This window comes from Aphelocoma coerulescens, chromosome 7, assembly GCF_041296385.1.
Source record: "Aphelocoma coerulescens isolate FSJ_1873_10779 chromosome 7, UR_Acoe_1.0, whole genome shotgun sequence".
NCBI lineage: Eukaryota > Metazoa > Chordata > Aves > Passeriformes > Corvidae > Aphelocoma > Aphelocoma coerulescens.
In genome coordinates this window covers 13,576,158-13,598,360 of record NC_091021.1, presented here as the reverse complement: position 1 = coordinate 13,598,360, position 22,203 = coordinate 13,576,158, and the positions used below count along the sequence as shown (strand labels likewise).

Here is a 22,203-nt window from a genome sequence, read left to right as displayed (position 1 = left end):
TTGTCTCATTTTCTATGAGGTTTTGTGGATGTTTCTGACATACAGACATGGAAAAATGCTGCAGTTCCCAATGGGTTTGGTGAGTGCTTACTTGTGGGTTTTAAATACCCACAGGAGGACTGAGCAGAGCGCAGAGCCCTGAGCCCTTTGGCAGAAGCAGGACTTCCCAGCATGGAGAGCTGATGAGGTCCAGCCATCCTTGGGGCACAGAGCAATGCCCACAGCAGCAGCAGCTGCCCCTGGAAACAGGCAGAGGTAAGCTCATGGTACATAGCATCACCTTGTGCTCAGTGCCCAAACCCCTGAGAGAGGGTTGGAGTTTTAAATGCTCCCAAAAGAAGTATTTTTCACACTCTCCTTCCTGAGCTGGAGTAGTAGATATCACCAGCTCTATCATCATCCTGTCCTGAACAGCTGCAGTAGTAGAAACTGCAGTAGCACTGCATGATTCTTTAGCTGTGCATTTCCTTTCCTGACAGTGGCATGTTGGGGAGAGGACACGTGAAATCCAACATTAAATACAGGGCTGGATTTGTGGAGAGCAATTGAAAACCAGCTGAGAGAAAACCCTGTGGAGCAGCAGGTAACTTCATTTCCCATCACCATTTTCTTTCCTAGGGTTATCTTCTCTTCATTCAGTAACAGATCAGAGCTGTTATCAGTTCAAGGTTGTGTTTGCACTCTTCTATTGACCTTAACCAGGGGAAACGGAACATAATGGAAGAAAAATTGCCCCTGTGCCATATGGTACGTGAGATGGGGCTGTCTCTGATTAGGGCTTGGTAACCTCTTCCTTTTCCATGCATGTCTTAAGAGAGGAATGATTCATGCTGTGGGTTTATATTACACTCTGATATCTGTGTTATGTTTTGCAAGGGCTATTTATACACGCAAAAAATCACACTTCGCTAGCTTGATAGTAGTCTAACTATAAGCGAGTAGTAAATAATAGTTGCATAATTCCACATCAAAATACAACAAATAAGGCAGTAGACTCTGTTGCCACTGGCTTTGCATTGACTTCAGCGGGTTTTCGAGCACATTTGAGCCACAGAAGATGCAAAATCAGGTATCAAAACACACACAAGAAGAGGGATGCTACAGCCCTCAGGGTAATGGCTGAAATATCAGATCTATCTGTCAGGCCAAATCTGTTGCTGTCAATGAACTTCCACTGGCCTCAGAGGAACTCTAAGCGTTTGTGTTGTGTGAATGTGCTTAAACAGGTTGGCATCGTGATTTCATTGACGTGAGCTGGTAATGCTACTCGTAACTGATAGACAGCAGAGTACAAAATAATTAGTCTCATCACCCTAAATGAATACCAGTGAAACGTTCTTACTTTCCCTCTCACCCACACAATGATGTATCTCACTTCTGCCACATGCCAGTATCTCTTCATTAATTACCATCTTAAAAAAACTGAGATAACATAGCTTTAATCGTTTTGTCTACTGTTTATTTGGAAGTAGGAATCTAAAATCTGGGGACTTATCAACAACATAAAATGATTTGTTTTTAAAAAGCTTTTTGGTGCAGGGTTTTAGGGCTCACTTCACTTGCTTTGAAATTTCACCTCTCAAAAAGAGTGGAGGTGTGAGCCCCAGTTTGCCAGATACCAGCTCTTAAGCCTGTTGTGGTCTGTGAATATAAGCAGCAAGTAGACGCACGGTCCCAGCAGTTCCAGCTCGGGCAGAGACTCCCCACCCTCACAGGGCAAAGGCGAACAAACTTTCCGAGCACTTCTAGGATGACTATGTGAACCCTACTCTCGGTTTGTGTTTTTAAAGAGCATCCCGAAGAAAACGGGTTTGGAGCTTGGAAGCCAACTGTGGTGCAGTCCCCGGAGGAGTTTGCATTTGTCCCTTGTAGCAGCCTTTGCACCGCAACGTGGGTGCCAGGAGAGAGGCAGCGTGTGGTTCCCGCTGCCGCTCCCCGCTCTGGCAGGCGGCTCTGGCCGAGGCTCGGCGCTTCTGGGTCTCGGCCGGCAGCGGCGGAAGCCCACGAGCAGGGGCAATTCTTGTCCTGATGCTCCCCCATCCGACAATTTCTGGGTGTCTCCCTTCGTACAGCCGACTCTTTTGCCGTTATTTCCATCGGGTTTGGTTCCTGCCTGCGCTGCGGGGCCGTCAGCGCTCGGGCGGGGGCCGGCCGGCACCCGCGGCACGGCAGCGCGGCCGGGACGCGCCCGGCTCCGCGGGGCCACTCCGCGCCCCGCGCTGCCCCGGCCCCCGCGCTGCGGGGCCGCCGCGCTGTCCGCGGGCGGGGCGGGCGGGGCGGGCGGGGCGGGGCGCGGGGGGCGGCGCGGTGCGCGGGCGCGGGGCGGTGCGCGGGCGGGCGGGGGGGGCGCGGGGGGCGGCGCCGGCGCTCGGCGCTGACAGCCACATGCCGCCCTGCCTGAAAAGGCTGCGAGGCGCCGGCGGGGAGGGAGAGGAGGCGCAGACGGCGCCCCAGCCCGCACCACCGCCGCCGCGCCCCGGGGGATGCCGAGGCGCCGGCCCCGCGGGTCGCCCTAGGGGAGAGGCGCTCCGCCGGCACCGCCCGCCCCGCAGCCCCGGCACGGGGAACGCCGCCGCCCCTCGCTGAGCCCCGCCGGAGCTGGTCGCGAGTGGGGCGCCCACGGGGGCGCGGCGCGCCCGGGGTAGGGAGGCGAAGCCCAGCCCCACAGCCTTGGGTCTTGTGCTGTGGGTTTCGGGTTTTTTTATAATTCGTTCTGGAGGATGGATACGTTTCTTCTCGCCTGGGGATTTCTAGGGCTGTGCTTGCCCGGCTCCGGAGGTACGACGGAGACAGGTAAGGCGCCCTTCAGGGGCGAGGGATGGTCCTGTCCGCCCAACTTTCGGGTTCCCGGGCGCGGTCCCGGTCTCACGCATAGATGCTTTGCTTGGGGATAAATTTAGGGAATACATGAGCGATCGGCCGCGCCACGCAGCCTTCGCAGCACGGGTTTTGGAGGGGCTCATGCGTGCGGTGGGGCGGGGATGGCGCACCCCCGGCAAGGAGCGCAGCGGCTGCAGCCGCGCGGCTCCCAACGCCCGGCGTGAACGGGCGAGGGGACGGAGCCGCACGGGAAAGTTGCGTGCTGGTTTTTTGGGGAGCTGCGGGGAAGGGAGGGGAAGCGGTAGGGACCAGCCACATGCCGGACACGAGCATCCGAATGCCTACTACCCCGCGCCGGTTGTAACCTCGGGAAACTTTAGGTGAGAAATTAAAATCATCTGGCGGGAGCAGGCAGCCGGGGCCGTGCAGGGCTGGGCGCGGACGAAGCTTAGCGGCGGCACCCTCAGGAAAGGCTGCCCGCGGTACGTGCGGGACCTGCACTTACTTTGCAAAGGCCGGGCTGTCCCGGGACAAGGCGGGTTCATGGCAGGTATTGGGACGCGAGGGTGTTTTTCTGTTCCTCGCTGAAGAGCTAGGCTGGACTGTCAGGAGGTGCTGGGATGAAACCCGTCTTTGCGTTGCTTCGGAATGGGGACAGGAGTGGGGCAGGCTGAGACTGGGCCCTGTGCTCCCCGGCCACTGGCTTTGAGTCTCGGTAATGGGGGCAACAGGGTCCCAGTCTGGAATAGTCTCGGCAAGAAAAGGATACGCCGTCCAGTGCTCTCTCGGGGCTCCTTCTGCGCTCAGGAGCTGCCTGGCAGGACGGTAGTGCCAAGCCAGCAGCTGCCGAGCTGTGGGTTTGCCTTCCCGTTAGTCGGGGCCTCGGGACATGGCTCATGGCCCTGAGCTGCGGTCTGACCCGAGCAGTGTTAGATGATGGCAGAGTGCAGTCTGCCTTCTCCTGCCCCAGAGCTTTGTGGCCACCCAGCTTCCACTTGAAAAGGGGAAGTGAGAGAGTCTCTGCTGCCTGAGAAAATCCCTCTCTTTTGCAGAGCGAAGCACAGACATTCCCGATAAACATTCAGATGCCGGTTGGCATCACCTCCTTCCTTACGGTTATAAAGGAAAGGGGAAAAAAAAAATCCCATCTTTTGTTCAAGTAGGAAAACGAATACACACTTGATGGGATGAAGAGAAAGGGCAGTGTCCTGGGAGGCCCTTGCTGAGTACAACAGTCTTTTCAGATGATCCCGGTTGCAGAAGCAGTGTCTGATCTCCTGGAGTGTGTTTTGTGCTATGGCAGATAGGGCTGTAACCTGAGGCTGGCTCCTGATGGTGCACTGGCCAGCCTGGTTGTGATCCCTGTGGCTGCTGAGCGCGCGTGTGTGCCTGTGTCCATGCGTGCACCTCCTTCTATCCTGAAGTGAATTCGGCGGCAGGACTGTTAACTAGGGAGAGGTTTGTGAGCAAACCATGTCTCTCAGGCCATTCAGTCGCTGCGAGCAGTGTTTATTTGAATGCGGTGTTTTCCCGGCTAAGCGGAGCATCACATGGTGTTGGAGCCAGCAAGGAAGTTGCCTCTCTGTGGCCGACACCACCGGTGGTTTGCCGAGATGATGATTTGACCGACTGCAAACCCGATCAAATGACTTTATTGCCAGCACAGCGAGCAAAGGTACGGGGTAATGGGATGCAAACCTCGATCAGGCTACACTTAGCTCCAGTAAATTAGCCAGCCTAGTAAGGAAAACATGCCAGAGGTAGATGGATTTATGTTTCAGTCTGGTGTATCTGAAAGCCTTCCCCCATTATGAAAGTCCCTCTTTAGGTTCCCTAAGGGAGGTTAGTAGAGAGGGGAGACGTTTTTAATAGACAATAATATGATAATCCACATGAAAAAAAACCTCATGCAATATTTCTACAGTAAGAGATAAACAGTGCAGCTGCCAATTTGTATGTAGCCAAGCAAACCCTGAGATAACCATGGGGGAGAGTGGGTGGGAGACCTGTGAAGATAAATCTGAAGGTTCGATGGCTGTGTGTTTTTCATTTTCCTGTAAAAAGCAATGAAGTAAGAAAGTAACAGATTTGAGTGACCCAAGTACTAAGCCATTCAGATGATGTTTATGCAGCTCTGAGCAAAGCTTACTCTGAAGCCTTCTGAATAGTTTATTTAAAAGCTATTATTTTTAGTAGTGACTTAGGAGAATGCAGCAAGGTGGGGAGGGGGACCAAAACAAATTTCTGCCAAGGAAGCACACGGCCACATATACAAACATGCGCACACACACCCACCCACGCGAGCACTGAGTGTAGTGCCTTATGCCCGTGTGCTGTTAACTCAGCTCTTACTGGAAACAAAAGCTTTTTTAGACTAGGAATCACATAGTTGTCAGAGCATTACTGAAAACCACTGATACAAGCTCAGCGGGGGGCTCTGACCCAGGTTAGGATGGTGCATTTTGTTTTCCTAGTTTTACTGCTACAGAAAATAATGGTGTGTGGTGTCTGGAGTGACAAACTGCATATTGGTCCCAGAGGGCTCTATGGAGGCGCTTCCCATTTCCCTGCCTTGCTCCTTCTGCCCCCCGATCCTCCTTCCCAGTATCTACTCTGTGTTTGGTACCTTGTGTGTGGCTTTAGAAGGTTAAAAGGAGAAAGCACCCCACTTTGCTGGCTGGAGAACACAGTGCTTCCTGTCCCAGCATCCAGTCCAGGCAGGCGGGTGGGTTGGTTTCCTAGCAGAAACCTCCGGTGCTGCCAGGCACCAGGACATGGTGGCCTTGTACTGCAGATAGCTTGAGAGGAGAAAGCATCCTTCATGGGGTTTAGGAAGCTGTCAGGTTCAGATAAGGCTGGGATCCTATCCTGTGGGACCCCCAGTTGTATTAATAAGGAAAAATTAATTTTTAAGCACTGGGATTGCTGCCAAATTATATGACCTCTGACAGACCAGCTGTGCTAGGAAAATAAATTGTCTACATCTGAGACCCGTGATCCTATCTGAAATCGAAATAGAAAAAAAGTTGTCATTTAGCCACAGTGGTGGGGGCAGATTGCAGCAGCCTGAGAGCAAACTGGAAGCTGCTAAACTTGTTCTCCATTGTGTGGTGAAGTCACCACCACCGTGCCCCCATGGGGTCTTGGGAATACAGTTGTCTAATCCGGGAAGTGTGGAGAGCTGATGTGCCTGCACACACCCAAGCTGGGGCTGACGGTCTCAGTACGGGGGTGGGGGCAGAAGTGGGGTGTGAACATTTCCAGCTCCATCCTCACTCTGTAACAGACCTTTGACACATTTCTAATTATAATACACACACAGACAAAGAGGTAGTTGGGCTATTTTCGAAATCCCTGTCTACACCCTGGTGGAAACCGCAATACTAGCAACAACATAAATCAGGGCTGTTGCTAACAGTGTTGCACATGGCTTAGCGCTACAGTAGCATGGGTTTAATCACACTCAGAATCAAAGGGTCAGCCTGCTCCCTGCCTGAGCCAAAGAACAATCTCAGAAGGCCAGATCCTGAGCCAGGCTTGATGCCTGTGCAGTGAAAAGACGCAAACACAGAGGAGAGGTTTGTCAGCACGAGGTCAGCAGGCACGGGGCCAAACACTCGAAATCACAACTTGGATCTGTAACCCTTTCTATGTGCAAGCGGTGCCCATGAATCAGGGAGAACAGCTAGAGTGATGCTGGGAGGCTGGGGCTCCAGTTACAGCCTATATGAGGTGACATCCTCCCAAGCAGGTTGGGAAAAGGGGTACAAGCAACAAGCTGGCATGCAGAATAGCCTGAAGTATTGCTTGCAGGAGTGGATAGCTGTAGGGACTTTCTGTTGGACTGCTTCTTCCCCTCCCTTCATACTTGTTGAGTCAAAGAAAATGGGCTCCAGAGATGAAGTTCTGGGCTTCAGGTCTTTGAAACCTGCACTCATTTCTTCCAGTGCATTTGAGACAAAGGCAAGACATCTGCCCAGCTGTTCTGCTGGGTCACCCCTAGCTGTGAAAGTGCTGCCTCTGTAGGGCTTGAACGCTTGCCCTTTTCTATGTCCCTTCTAGGAAGATGGTGAAGCCAAAAGTATGCTGTCCTTTTACTCCATTTACGTCTTATTGAAAGGCTCCTTTGAACCCCCTTTTTAAAGAGGGATGCATGTGGAAAGAGGAGGGAGGGAAACCCCAGCCCCTTGCGCATGTAGACACACACATACACATTTATAATTTTCCTGATTCCTCCTTTCTTTTTACAGGCACACAGATCTCTACCTTTCCTCTTGCTCACAGAGCCCCTCCAGTCAGGGGGGACTGCCTTGCTGCCTGCCACACACATGCATGCTTCTGCATCCATCCCTTCCCTGTGCTGTCCCTCACACCCCCAGAGCCCCTCAAAAACTTTCTCCCTCATGCACACCCCAAGCTTGCTGCTGTTTTCCTCTCTGACTGCTGAATATGTTCTCAGCAGGTAACAATGTGTTTAAGATGATCACCAGAATGTGCAATAACCTTGGTACTAGTGGTGAGGCTCAGCAGCAGCTGTATTTGAGCACACTTTCAAAGGCTGAAGCCACTACTGCTCGGCAGCATGCATAGGGGGAGCCGCGGTGGGGCTCTCCCTGAGTGTCTCAGGCGGTGCTGCTTCCCTCCCATCTCATCCATGGGGCTATCTGCAGCCAAGGCAGTGCACTGTGCTCTGAGGCTCCAACAGGGCCCCTGGGAGGGAGGGCCAAGCCAGGGGTGTTGTGAGACTGAGAGGCTCTGCCAGCCGCTGTGCGAAGAGGCAGGGGTAAACTGCCACTGCCTGATGGGGAAAATCAGGATTCTGTTTCAGAATGGACCCTGACAGATGAGTTCAAAAGGTGTGAGGAAGCTGGGAGGGTGTGGGGGGAGATGAGAGATGAGATGAGATAAGCTTTTTTTTTCTTCTCGGATTTTTTGTAATAATAATACTAATGAGTATTTCGGAGGCATTGAACACCTTTCATCAAGCCTGAAGCTCTTTAGAGAGGAATCCTAGGGGAATCTTTTTTCCATGTGTACAACTAGAAATGTCTCTTGTCTCCATGGCCCTTGAACGAGCCTGTTATTGACAGCATTAACGGGGGTGGCTCAGCAAATTTTCACCACCATGTTTTTCATCACATAGCCTATAGGTAGGGTGGCAGGCTGCCATGCAGGAAGCTTCAAGCTTCCCCAAATCTGTTTCCCTGCTTGCAGTACTGGGGAGTTTTACTCAGAAACTGCCTGACCTGCAACTTGACAGTCTCCTAAAGCTGCCACCTATTCCTGGGAGATGGCAGTGTGTTTCCATGAGACTTCAAGCCCTTAGGAGCCTAACAGAGAGGCAAGCATGATTTCTCCAAGTTCAAAATGCAGTTATCCACCTCCCTTGCATGTGTACACACACACACTTACATGCTCTCCAGGATGATTATTGTAGCAGCCAGGAGTTGTAATTCCAGACCCACAAATTACATTCGCAGGCAAGCTGGGAGAATTGTGTGTACACTTATCTATAGAAAGACTAACACTATTAAGTTGGTTGCCCTATTGGAATTGCATTTGCCTCTGATATAAGATGACAAATAATATAGTTAGTGAAGTTGGATAAACAGGATATAAAATCTCATTAAGGGTATAAGAGAGGGGTTGGACAGGATGGACATTTAAAGGTCAAGGTTGTCACTGGCTCAAGTGGTACAAAGCAATGTCAGCCCCTATCCAGAACCCCAGGGGTAGAAATCATCTGACCTCCAGTGATTTCAAAGCAAATTACCTGGATTTGCATGCAGGATTTGGCCCTCTCATTTTCCATGGTGAAGGTTGAGTAGGTCTCCATTTCAGGTTTCTACTTAATTCTTTTGTGGATTAACATGGGAAAAAAATTGCAGGTATCAGAAGTCTCCAAATCTCCTTCTCTCTCTTCCTCCCTCCAACATTCCCTTCTTATTTAAAAATAATTTGAAATGATCTCTTTTTGCAAAGGCTCACAGCTAAAATGTTCCATTTGCTGAGCTTTCCGGTGTTCCCCTTTCACTGCTGTCCAGTGCTATAAAATGAATATATTGCATCCCTTCCCAGTTGCCTTAGGAAGCAGTCAAATGGCTGCATTCCTCAACTGATGGATTGGCGCGTTTCTTTCTTGCTTAAGCCCAGACAGTGTTTTATGAGCTTGTCTCATGACAGGCTTGAGACACTTTGAATTGAACAAAATCCTAGTTCAAATCACAAAAGCAGTCTTTAAATTCTACTTCACTGTGTCTCTACTTTTAGGTTAAATTTTAGTTAAACTGGTAAAAGTCCTCAATGAAATGTTTAGGAGACTTTCCCTGGTTGTGTGAAATCTCAAGACGTGGATGTGGGTAGTGCTCCGGAATGAAATGTGCATGTAAGAGCCTTGTGTTGTTTGTGTGTGTTTGTACATTAATTTGTTCAGGAAGCCTTTGAAGCTTTATCTCACAATCCAAAGCAAACACGCTTCTGCTAAAATGATCTATGCTACTGGGGATAAAATACCTAATCTCATTAGCTTCCTCTGTGCTATGTCTCTCTGCTAGGCCTATGGCTAAACTGTATGATTTAAGTCCGAGAGTTCATATTTGTGTTCCTGCCTCCTGCAAAAGTTGTGCTGTGTGGTTTGGGGTGAGAGCCCCTGCCACGTTAACTATGCCTAGCCAGGGTCAGGGTTCAGGGGATGAGGTGGGATGAGCGTTAATGGTAATGAGTCCTTGGCAGAAGAGATCTGTTTGTCTCCTCCATACCAGGGTTTGGCAAAGTGCTTGAACATACATGGACCTTGAAAAACTGATCCTTGAAGAGCTGTGTGACTAACAGAACTGAAACATGGGTTTCCTGCACAAGGGCTCAAGCCAAGTTCAGCAGCTCTGAGAGAAGTGGGTCATGTATGCCAGCACCTGTATTTTGCTGTGTTGTCAGAGGATTGGCAGGGCAAATCTCCTGCCCAGTGCTGAATCCTGGGATATGCAAATCTTCCTCAGTGGTTGAATGAGAGTGTGAAGTTGGGCTGGAGGGCCTCATGCCAGGAAGAGAAGTGACAAGGCTAGGTGGTGCATCTGCCTGCTGTGGAACTCCTCTCTCTCCCCTGTTGCTTTGCTGCCCTCACAGGCTGCTCTTTTCAAGCAGCACAGATAATGATGCTGCTGCTTCTAAGGCATCCATAATACCTTAAAATTTATGTGCAGCCCTGAATGATATCCCAAAAGTAAACTGAATTCAGCAGATCAAAACACGTGGTAGTTTTGTGCCGGACACTACAAGCTCTGAGAGGCTGTAGTATGTATGTTTGTTGTGAAACTGGCCTCTCTGGTGATGATTATTTTTGTTACAGGCAGAGTTGGCTTTAGTTTCTGTGTGGAAGGTCCAACAATAACAGCGAGCCCTGATCTCCTGGGGTGAGGGAAATCCAGAGGGGTTTAATCGGCAGGAAATTCAAGTAGGAGAATGCCCTGCTCCCAGCCTAAGGTTTCAGCATGTGCCTGATGAGCTGCAGAGCTGAAAAACCCCAAGTGTGGGTGAAGGTTCCTGGGGCCTGGCTGTTATTTTTGGGTCCTCTGAGTGGCGATTGCTTGTTGTGGGCTGGGGGAGGCAGGAGGAGACCTCAACAGCCTGGGTGTCTCCAGCAGGTCAGGGCAAAGAGGAGTCGGCCCCTTGTAAAGGGTGAGGAGCTCAGCTGCTGATACCCATCTCCATGGGAAACTTTGGAGCTGCGTACTGTACAATGCAGCATTTGCAGGAGTTCACCCCTCGTGAGCTTCTCCAGGTCTTCTTTTTCCATCCCTGTGGCTTGGATGTCATCCTCTGGTGTAGTTCTCCTGTTGGGGTGGCCCTCCATGGAGGGGGTTGCAGGGATAATGCATGTTATGGTGACCCTTGATGAAAAGGGAGATCTGCAGATTTCCCAGCCTGACCATAGTCTACTCCAACACTGCCAGGTAGCAGTGACCTCCACAGCCTCCTTTGTGGAGGAGTCCTGCTGCTCTCCTGTGGCCTTGTTGTTGGCACCACACTCCACTGGCCCCTCTACCATGTGGACTGGCAGGGGCCCCAGCAGTTTGCTTTCAACACCTGCATTTTGCTTACTGAGCAACGGGATGTCCCACACACCTGTCAGACTTGGCTTGTACTTCAGAATTTAATTTTAATTTTATTAAGTGAATTCAGGGCTGGCAAAAGCTGCCAAAGCCCATTAGCTATGAAACATGTCTTGCTTCCAATGCATACAGCCTGAGCAGTAGCCATGCCACTAACCTTTTCTTTTTTCTTTCTTTTGCATGGGTGCAATGCATCAGTTTGTAAGGATCCATTTACATAGAAGCTTGAGCCCCTACTGTATACAAAACAGGCCATATTTTATACAGAAATACAGTGGTTGGCGTGACTGCTGAGTCAAACCCTTTGCCCATCAGTGAGCATGGTGATAGTTTTTTGTTGTTGCACGTGTTCACCTGCTAGACTCACCTCTGTGAGTCAAAAGAGGAAAAGCCCAACAGGACAATTACAGAGATATTAGTCATTTTGCCTCTTCAGATAACTCTAAGAAGCCTTCAGTTCCCTGATATGCTGTTGCCCACCATGTGGGCAAGGCAATGCTGTACTGAAGTAGCCCCCTTCATTTCTCTGGACCTTCTTGGGGAGGAATGAATGAGAGGACAAAATATGTTCCTCTGACAGACACAGTCTTTCCTGCAGGTGGGAGACTTTCACTGCTCCAGGAAGATGGTGACATTCTCGTAGTAGTATCTGAACACCTGAGGGATGCGGCTGGTGCTCTTGTTTACTCGAGGTTCACCTGCTTGTCCTGTGTTGCTGGAGAGACCTCAGTTGGGCTGGGCTGGGCTCCAGCCCCTCTCACTGAGGCTGTCCTCACTGGCACCAGCAGTCTAATTTGGGCACCAAGCTGACCTGAAATTAGGATCAAGCCTAGGGTTTTCCTTAGCTCAGTCCCACTGAACTGTGATGGCCTTGCAGGGCAAGGGAGAAGTTTCAAGGTCAGGGTAGAACTGTGTTTCTGCTCCTGAGTTCATTTGTTGGGGAAGAGCTGGAGCAAACTGGAGGCTGACACCTCTGTTCACATGACAGTTCCCCTCCAACTGGTTGAGTTGCAAGGGCTCACAGGGTGTTCACGGTATCCAGCATGAGTAAGGGGCTAGCAACTTCTGAGTGGTGGGTGATGTTGGTGGTATCAGCCTAGCGGGTAGCATGTGTGTGAAAGCTGGAGAGACGGGGAGGGGATGACGAGGTGTGGAAGGATTGACTGTATTTTCATTGTTTCTAGACTTTGCCCTTTCCAAGAAAAATAATCTGCAGCTTGAATATTTTTATTTGCTGGAGGGGGTGGACATGTGTGCAAACGAGGTGTGAATTTTTATGAGAAGGTGTGAAAGTGCGTACATGAGTGAAGTGTGAATTACACGTCTATTTGTACATTGATGTCAACAAGTCCGTGAATTTCTTCTTTCCACGTGAATGTCTCTTTCTCTCCCTCCCTCCAAACCCACATAAACACATGTGTGGGCAAATATGCCTTCCTGAGAGAAGATATTTGTGCAAGAATGTAGGTTAGTAAATGTTTGTGTGTTGAGCAATCTCTCCTGTGGAACAAAACCAGATGTTTTTTGGTATTCTCAGCTCTTCATGGCAGTGCTGCATTTTTTCCCCTCGTATTTTTCAGGATACTTACAAGATTATTTTAAGAAAAAGGGAAGGCTGCAGATCTGCCTTTGGGTGTGTGCAAAGAAAGTTATTTTGAAGAGTGAATGTGTTAGAGGGCATGAAAAACATGGGGGAAACTGAGTGTTTTTTCATGGCAAAGGAAGCCTCTCTGGCCCATGATGAGCCCTCCTGTTGCCCTTGGTTTTGCACAGGGCACATGCATTTTGTGCAGGCAGCAGGTTGTTTATTCAAAGTGCTTTTTTTGCAGGAAGCCTTACTGCTGAAGGGTCCTGCCTGACTCCTGTGGCTTGCCTTGGCTCTGGCAAGAGAGCAGTTTGAACACAGGCTGGGATATCCCTACCAAGAGCGGGTGGACTTGTGGCAGCCTGGCAGGGGACACTCCTGGGACATGGCAGACCCTATGGCAGAGGAACAGAGCCAGATGACAGCATGGGGCTGAGGCCACACAATCTGCACTGCTTTGCTTCTCCTGAGTGGTACTGGGGCTTTGCAGTGAGTGCTGCTGTGGAGGGAGAGGAACATCCCTCAGGACCAAGACAGTGGGGAACACTGTGGAAACCCTTGGCTCATGGAGCTGCTGGGATGTGTGGTTACTTTCCTGTTTCAAGGGTGATGCTTCTCTGTGCCTTGAGTCCCTTGGGGGTGTGGGATGTGCTGCAGGGCCTTGGGAAAATCCATCTGCGTCCTCCTGCATGTCCAAGGTCATCCAGGGCTGTGGGGATAACCTGACGGGGGACAACCCATGAGGGTTTGCATCTCACATTGTACCCCAGTGCTTATTGTCAGGGAGGGGAAGGACTTTCCACAATGTGGGACCAGGGTCACACTGTATGCCTGCGAGGAGGGGCTTAGGGTTTTGTGGGGTTTTGCCCATTTTGGTGGGTTTTGTGTGTTTTACTGGGTGTGCAGAAGCAATGCTGTCTTCTGGGGACAGATGTTGTAGCCTGTGGGTCTGGGTGCTGGTACAAGGGGGTGGCAGAGGAGTAAGAGAAGCAGGACACATGATGGGGGCCTCCTGAAAAAAGGGACTTTGGGATTTGTAGTGCATTACCAAGTGACCTCGTGGTGCAGATTTTCCTCCCAGCAAGTAATGCAATAATAAATTTGATTTGCAGCATTCATGAGATTAAATGTTTTTTTTATTATGAAATCACCCTCTAGGGCCTGTTCTAGCCCAAAGCTGAGAGAGCTTCCTCTGCTTACCATGCAGCCATTGCCAGCCATTTGTGGGCTAGTCCCACAAAACCACCACTGCTGATTATCTGTGTCTGCAGCTCCAGAGGATGGGTTAGCTTGCAAGTCTGCTGAGATGGGTTTGTTGGGGCAGGCGGGCTGGGGAGGGAGAGCACAGCAAGCGGAGAGGGGTTTTTATGGGGCTGCAGGCTGGGGCCAGGAAGGACGGTGCTGTCCTTGGCTCTGCCACACAGTGCGGGTGGGCCTGGGCTCACCATCGTCCTTGACATGCCTCAGTTTCCTTCCCTGGAAACAGCACAGCTTTCTGCCCTCCTGCAACTGGATTGAATTTGTAGTGTCCAAATTCTGGTGTCTCCTGAGGCAGCTGTGGGAAACTGACAAAGAGCAGCTTGCAAAGGAGGCAAAAGAAGGGACAAAATGAGGCAGTTCCAGATGATCTGATATCAATCTGTCTCTTACTTTATGGCTCTGTAATTGCCTTGGCAAGAGCATTCATTTCTCTTTTCTGGTCTGTGTGAAATGTGGTATGTAAGTGTGGCAGGAGGTGGAGGGGAAAGGAGTATGTTTGTTCTGCAGAATAATTCTCCTTGCCCAGAGATTAATATCAAATATTAGAGTACCAAAGATGTCAATGGCCTGGAGAATGGTCTTTATCAGACCACCCCATCAGCAGCCCAGGGAGACCTGCTGTGCACACCTGATGCCCAGAACCCATTTCAATGCCTTGTTCCCTTCTGTGTCTCTGCAGCTCAGCCATGCGGGGGACGCCTGAACTCCAAGGATGCTGGGTACATCACCTCCCCAGGGTACCCCAATGACTACCCCTCCCACCAGAACTGTGAATGGGTCATCTATGCTCCTGAATCCAACCAGAAGATTATCCTCAACTTCAACCCTCACTTCGAAATCGAAAAACATGACTGCAAGTAAGAGCTTTCTTCTTCCTACTTTTGCCTAGTGGTATGGGTCTTGTGCTTCCTTGCACTTGAAATCAAGTATCACCCTGAGCCCCCACAGTGCTGCATCTCCTTGCCTTTCAGGAGCAAGAGTTGCCTGTGAGGTTGTAAGTTGCTGCTTTAGACACATAGGATGTGCCTACTCTGCAATGAACTGGTAGTTCTTAACTTGGCCTGATACCACCTGAAAGTTAAGACCCAACTGGCTTTCAACCTGAGCTTGACTTTGGTTAAAAGGCCGCTTGCTTTTCTGTGTCAAGGTGGCCTTGCTGTTCTTTTAAACCATGCTGGGAGAGCAGAGCAATTTCCTGGTGTGTAACTAGGCAGAGGTATGGCAGAGAGCCCTGTGGCTGGAGACACAGTTTTGGCCATGTGAGGCTGGAGACATGGTGGTCTGAGCTGTTTGGGCTGGATCTGACTTCCCATAGTGCTTTTTCTGCTATGTTTGGTAAACTGGGGGGGGGGTGGTTTTGTTTGCTTTTTTCCCCCCTTTTTTCTTCTAAGAAAGGACCCAGAAACTAGATGTCTGGGAAAAACAATTAACAACTACTAAAGAATAATTAATGGCATCAAAGGGCACCATAAAAGGCTGAGTTAATAACATGGTCTCAGCAGACATATAAACCTGTGGGTTTCATCTGGAATCCACAGCCAGCTTCAGGGATGCCTGCGTTTGAAGGTGCTTGGGGTCTCCTAAAACAGGCCTGACATAGCAGTCCTGCTAGATACACTGGTCCTGTTGATTAAAAGGGGGTTGCATATGGAGAGGGAAATTCTGTTTGTGAAAAAGGACAAAGGAACAGGGGAAGCATTTATGAGGCTGCAGAATCAGTCCTGTGGAGAACAAAGAATTCAGCATGGGTTTGATGATGTACTGAAGGTTATGAAGTGCAGAGCTGAATCCTCAGCTATCATAAATCAGCATAGCTCCTCTAACTCTAATGAAGGTGTGCTGATTGATGTCATTGGGGATCTTGTCACCCCCTACAGATAAAGCCTGGGCTAATAAGGCTTTGAACACCATGAACTCTCCCTGAAGTCACTATGTGTGCAAGGTGTTTAGTGCTTTGCAGGATCAGGCCTGGGTATAAAGAAGAGAGAAGGTAGAGAAAGGCTTAACGTGGGCATAGATGAACACAACAAGGCCATGCAGTGGATGTGAGAATGATAGTTGCTATCAGATTTTATTGTTGCTTGCATAGGCTGAACTGCACAGCCTCCTCATAGCTAATGCAATTGCCCCAAATTCACAGTAATAAAGGCTGTATAGGCCCATATTTGCAGTCTGAAGAGTGTGCCTTATGTATTGGCCAGGACAGTGTTGTGTGCGGGGCAGGGATTAAACTGGGCAGGAGAGACTCCAGCTTCTACCTCTTCAAGGTCTCAGGCAAGCAAAAAGAGAGACCTGGAAATCCCCATGGGATCCCCAAGCACCAGGCTTTTCCTCCACCTGCAGGAAGATGTCAGTTTTAACTCTGAGCATCTTGTGCAACTTTTGCCATGTTTTGCTGCCTGTGAGAGAGCATTGTCTGGTCCCGGGCTGCAGGTGGTGTGTGCAGTAGGACTGCCTGAGCACTGGGGATGTTGGTTATCCCTTTGCTGCTTTCTGCTTTACTGTGGCAATCTTCTGAGTGGCTGCTGTGTGGTCTCACTATTTCCCTTTCTGTGTGTGTGTGTGCACAAGGGCGCCTTTATTAAAGGGAAACACAACTTATCCACTGTGCACTTGAGTTTCTGCTGGTCACAGCTGTGAGCTGAGAGCCAAGCTGACTTAGAGTGCCTGCTCCCTCAAGCCAGCACTGAATTGGAGTGGGTTTGAAAGAGTTTCATGGACAGTTCTTGACAGGAAGCATAACAGAACAATGAAAACAGTGCATGAGAAACACGGCCTGAAATAAATGGATAGGAGTGAGATTTTTTTAAGTGACTGACCAGAAGGAGGCAAATATGGACACTGTGTAATGCTTGAGCATTAATACTTACATTACATTACAATATATTAATAATAGGTGACCATCTAATGATAAATCTCATCTGAGTGTCAGAGGGTTTTTTATGAAGAAACAAAGACCTCATTGCAGCTGCAGGTGTGAACCTTAACAGGAACAGGAGTTCAGCATCAAAGACACAGTCAGGGCAGAGCCCCCCTTTTGACATCTCATCATTAATATAGAGCACATTCACATTGCAGTGACAGGCAGATGGGCTCCATTGGGCCACTCGATCTCTGGGCAGACAAGGTCCCCTGCTCTGGTGTTGTTACCTGGCAGCTATTGGAGCAATAGTGGGGCCAGTCTGTCTTTCCAGCTGCCAGAGGTAAACACCATAACCCCTTCCTCTGGTGCTTCTTCTTTCAACATTTCATTTTACCTTATTAGGCTAAAGTTTCTCCCTCATAAAGCATAACATTTACATTCCTAAAAACCATTCAAAAGCCTACAAAAATATCTCCAAGAGTCTTTTTAGTTTTACTGTGTTCCTTCTGGCCTTCCTTGTATCTGCTTTAGATTTCCCTTTGGGACAGGAGGCATTTCTTCCTGTGTTTTGTACAGTGCCTGGCACCCTGGGGACCTCTGAGGAAAGGTCAGTGATTTCCCCTCGGCCAGCAGCTGGCCAGAAGGGGCCTATGAACCTGGTGCTGCCTAGATGCCAGAGCAAGAGCTGGCTGCAGAGAACAGCTTTGGCAGCCTGAAGGATGGGAGCATCAGCCAGGGATGGATGCCCAAGGTGGCAGCCAGAGGTGGCTGCTCTGTGCTGCTTGTTGCTATTGTTTCCTGGAGGCACATCTGGGCTTTTATTTTTCAGCTGTGTCCAGTTGCATTAAGAAGTAACTGCACTCTATCACCACCATCATGAAAGGAGTAATTTGGTGTAATTGAAGCCCCAGAACATCTCTCTCTCTCAGTGCTGTATCTGTGCTCTGAGGAAGTGTCTTGCTCTGGGAGCATGCTAGGTTAAGAAAATTGGCCTCCTCCTGCTATTGTGGCTGTTGTGCACCAGCAGGGCTCCCTGTGGCAGGGAGGGTGGACATGCTGTGACAGGGATTATGGGCCCCAGGCCATTGTTCGTGCTGTCCTGCAGCTGTGGGGCCACAGCAGTAATGACAGAGCCAAAAGGGAAGTTTGATGCTCTGGTAAAAGATCTGCCAAACTATTTGGAAATGATCATCCTAGTGTCTGGCTGTTTCTTCCCCTCTGTGCTGCAAGTGCAGCTGTAGCTCAGGTACTGCACCCCACGTCATTGGTATCTGTTCACTGAACAGGGAAGTGGCATCCAGTGGAAAAGAGCAGGCTGCTGCTGTGGTGAAATGTTTCCACTTCCATGTGGTGTGGTGGTTGCTGGGCAGTCTTGTGCATGCCAGGGTTTATTTGGGATCCCAGGAGTGACATGAACCATTTGCAATAGGTGTGCAACAGGGACGGCTATGCCCCAGCTTACGCAGTCATGTAGCCGAGCTGTCCACTCCTTCTTAGTTGCCATTTAGTTGTTCTGTCTGCTCTGCTTGCTTGGAAAATCCAAGTCCGAAACCTCAGCTATGAGTGAGTCATTGCATTTATGACCAACCACCTTTTCCATTTGTGCCACCCTCCCACTGCTGGCCTTCTCTTTGGACCACTAAAAGCTGCCTCCTGCATTTGGCTACTGACTCTGCCACCCCCAGCCACACTCAGCTGACCCTACCAGAGGATGAGGCTGGGCGGTGCACACGCAGCAGAGGCACTCTCCCTCCAGGCTGCAGTGGATGCACTCGTGCTTCCTCTGCAAACAGAAGACCTCCCAGCTGAGTCATAACATCTGCTCCAGAGGAACAGTGTTTTAAAAAAGCCCGACTGGTAGTCAGACCATGCTCAGTGGGTTTTTCTGCAGCCATTTCCAACACAAGCTTGCAACAGGGTTGCAGTCGGTGGGATTCCTGCCTGGGAAGGACTTGGGGAACCGCTGCCGTGGCTCGCAGCCCCCTCTGGTGGCACATGCCAAATGCTGGCGAAAGTTTCTGGAGGCAGGGGCCGGGGACTCCCAAAATGGGCTGGAGATGGCAAATTGGAAATGGAGCTGCAGTCAGGCTCTTCTTCCTGGCTTTGGGTCCCACTGTCAAGCCTAGAAGGTTTCCAGAAAGAGGAACTGGGGCCACTATCATGAGGAAATTTATGCAGTTGTCACTGTGATCTCGTAAACGCCATAATGGTGCCAAGAGAGTTGAACCAAGCACAGCATCCTAATGCGTGCTGGATACAGGACAGGCATAGCAGGAGGAGACACGCCTGCTCCCAGCTTGAAGTGCAGAGTGAACCAAGATTTGGCTGGGGAGACACCATGCTCCTAGCACCCATCTCACAGAGCACTGCTGGCCAGGGGACACTGGCAGTAACATGCTGGTTTTCCCCTGCCACAGTACAAAGGGTGAGATGTGCGTCTAGGACAGCCAGTGAAGGCCTCTTATGGCAGCATGGCTATCTCCTGAGTGCCCAAAAAGCTGGGCAGTGGAACAAAACAGCTCTGCATTCTTCCTAGAGAGGCAGAGACATTGGCTCAAATTCCTTTGAGCTGAGGTGGCAGGGAGAGCTGCATCCAGACCCAGTACCGACAGCCAGTCAGGCAGCTGGGGGCTGCAGCATTCAGCCTGCCTCTCTTGCCATCTCCTTCAAACAAGAGCATAATATTTCGAGAAGCCACCCTTCCATCAGTGAAGGTTAAGAGTAGACAAGGCAGCAATCATGGACAGCTAATTAGTAAATGCTTTGAAAAGTATGCATAATTAGCTTATTAGTAAACATTTTAGAAACAATGCAGTTCATCTTGTGATTGGCAAAATGCTTAGAAAAGAGAAATACATTTGGAGCACTAGAGAATGCCAGGGGCTGGAGGGGTTCTTTGCTAGGATGCAAGGGGAAGTGACTGCATCTCCTGAAGCACTGGGGGAGTCGAGTTTTAACTTTGCAGTGAGGGGAAGTCAAAGATGAGATGTTAAGGAAGGCATTTGCTTGCTCATACATTTGTGGCATGGGTAGCCAGAAGCAGCATTTCTAACGTACAGGAAATAATTCAGTCTGGGTAACATGACACTGCAGCTCAACTTGTCTTCAAATGAGCTTCTACTGTTTTTTAACTCCATCCAGCATCCGCTGTATGGTTCATAATTCCCATTAAGCCCGGGTCATTTTCCAAAATGGAACATTGGTGAATGGGTTAGCTGTGATGGTGAGGCCAGGCACATGCGTTAACAGCTAGAGGTTGTTCACATCCCTCTTCTCTGCTTCCCATCTCTGCTTGCTCTATGGCTGTGCTTCTCTATGCCCCAGAGCCTTTCCCTGCAGGGACAGGCCCAGTCCAGGCTCCGCAGAAGGTGGTGGCCCCAAATGCACTCTCATGGGGTCTCCTATGTCCTGCCAGCTCACTAACATCCTGTGCATAGGAGTCAGATCTAGTTTTGCACCTTGTTTCCTGTTGGCATGATGACAAATTGAGGGCCAGCTGGTGACACTGGGAACAATAGGATTAGAGACAGAGACCTCTCCCCCTCCTTCCTGCTGCTGAGGAGGAGCTGGTAGTAGTGGTCGTGTACTCGCTTCTTAGTCAGCGTCTCTGTCCAGCAAAGAAAGGAACAGGATGCCACAGCATCTGGACAGGGAGCAAGCACAGGGCTGGCTGTGGTGGCTCCTCACTAAGAAGGTTCAGAATTCAGCTACAAGTGTCAGAAACGTGTGCATTTTTTGAGCAAGCACTGTAAGCTACACTCCAGGTCTAAGTCCTTTGCATCTTTGCAGACCCTGCTCAGTGCAGATGCCATAGGATAGGAGTAGAGCAATCACACTGGAATACCTGATAACCACAGTATTGAGGTGCTCCTGCTTTCAGCAGAGCCTGAGGCGCTTGACTATCTTTGCAACAGTGCACCAGCCCATAGTGTGACACCAGTGACACCCTTCACAGAGGCTCATCCCAAACAGGTCTCAGGAGCCTCAAAAACTATCTGTGGGACTATGAGTTTTGGTCACTTTTTTTGTGTTATACAGTGGGATTAGCAGCACTCTTCTACATCATGGGTTTGCCGTCTGGATGCAGGAGTTAGAAGGTTTAGTGACTGTAAGGGGACTGCCAGAATGATACTATAAAAATTATCCATTTTTTGTTAAGAACTAGATGCTAAGCCCAGTAAAAGCAATGCTGAGGTTTTACCTTGATTTACATAGGAAGTAGTTTAGCCTTTTAATGAGCAACTGTATGATTTAGCTATGTGCAGCCTTTTTAATAGATATAATCCCTATTGTCAGGCAGTGGGGAGTGGCCGACTCCCCAGCTAGTACCAGTTCTGGGAGTTGTGAGATTTGGGATCTTCCTCTTCCCTGCTATTGATTTACTGTTCCTGCCTTGGTGAATCACTTAAAATTCCTGCCTTATAAAGAAAAGCTCTGGGCATCTGCAGGCATAAAACCCAGTCTAGATAGCAACAGTGCAGTGCACACTCCCCTCCAAAGGCTGCTGAGCAGCAGCATCACACAGGAGCAGGTCAGAGCGTTGCAGACAACAACCAGTTCATTCTCAGCCTTTTCTGGCTGGGTGTGAATTCTGCAATTAAATATGAGTGCAAAATAAAAAGAACAGACTGCAAAGAGCAGACTGAAAACCAGAAGAAATTTGTGGTTGCTTTTGGCCAGAACTCAGCATAGAATATATTTGAAGGAATTGGGGGAGGTTAGGTTTTAGTCTGAGGCAAGTTCTCCACTTTCTTTAAATCAAGCAGCTGCACACCACCGTTGAATGGCAATGTTGCAAACCACAGTCTGGAGATCCTGGAATTCCTTATAAGTTAATAGCAGTCATGGTCCACTAATCACAGCTAGGATGTTTTAAGCAACTGTCTTTGATACGTCAGTTCAAACACACCATAGAAAGCCTTCCTTATGCTGACTTAGTGAGTAGATCAGTAGATCATTAGAAAGAGTGAATAACCTGGGGGTTTTCTGTTAGTTTCTCACCCCACCCCACTGCTAATCCCAAGGAATTCTTGAGATCTACATACAGCTTTGGTGAGTAATCACAATACAGTAGTATGGTGTGGTTTTAAAGTAACACTGGGTCAGACATGGAGATATTATTGTTTAATGAATTCGTAGAAGCAGAGCCTGAAGCAGGGGGGTCTGACAGCAGAAATGCTCTGCCAAAGACTTCGTTCTGTTACAAATGGCACAGAAACTAGCAGGGTGGCTGCTCGTTTTACGTGACTGCCCCCACCTTCTTGCAGTGGTACAGAAGATACTGTGTGAGGAATCTTTTGAGATGGAGTTTTGCTTTCCTGAGACAGGCAGTACTCACCCACTGGCGGTGGGAAAGCCCCTGTGCTCAGCCCCGTGCCTGCCGAGGCCATGCTGCATGCAGGGTGTTTGCACGGGAAGCGCTCAATGTGTTAGAAGCCTCCAGGGAAACCTCGGAGCTGGGGCTGTTGATCGATGTCGAACAAGAAGTAGTCGTGTCCCCCCCCCCCCACCGGCAGCACCGGAGTTTGAGGCATGTGCTCAGCTTCCTTCCTCTTCTGTGAGTGTTG

At 49.8% G+C, this 22,203-nt stretch overlaps 1 protein-coding gene across 6 annotated transcripts in view; it reads left to right on the top strand.

The window, feature by feature from the left end:
• The first annotated feature begins 2,426 nt into the window (after window positions 1-2,426).
• Window positions 2,427-22,203, top strand: part of NRP2 (neuropilin 2) — an 89,658-nt gene continuing 69,881 nt past the window's right edge. For all 6 annotated transcript variants that reach the window (XM_069022263.1, XM_069022262.1, XM_069022261.1 and 3 more), the window contains exons 1-2: window positions 2,427-2,793; window positions 14,453-14,630. In XM_069022263.1, coding sequence (XP_068878364.1) covers window positions 2,721-2,793; window positions 14,453-14,630 — 251 coding nt within the window. In that variant the 5' untranslated portion in view covers window positions 2,427-2,720. The remainder of the gene's footprint in view (window positions 2,794-14,452; window positions 14,631-22,203) is intronic.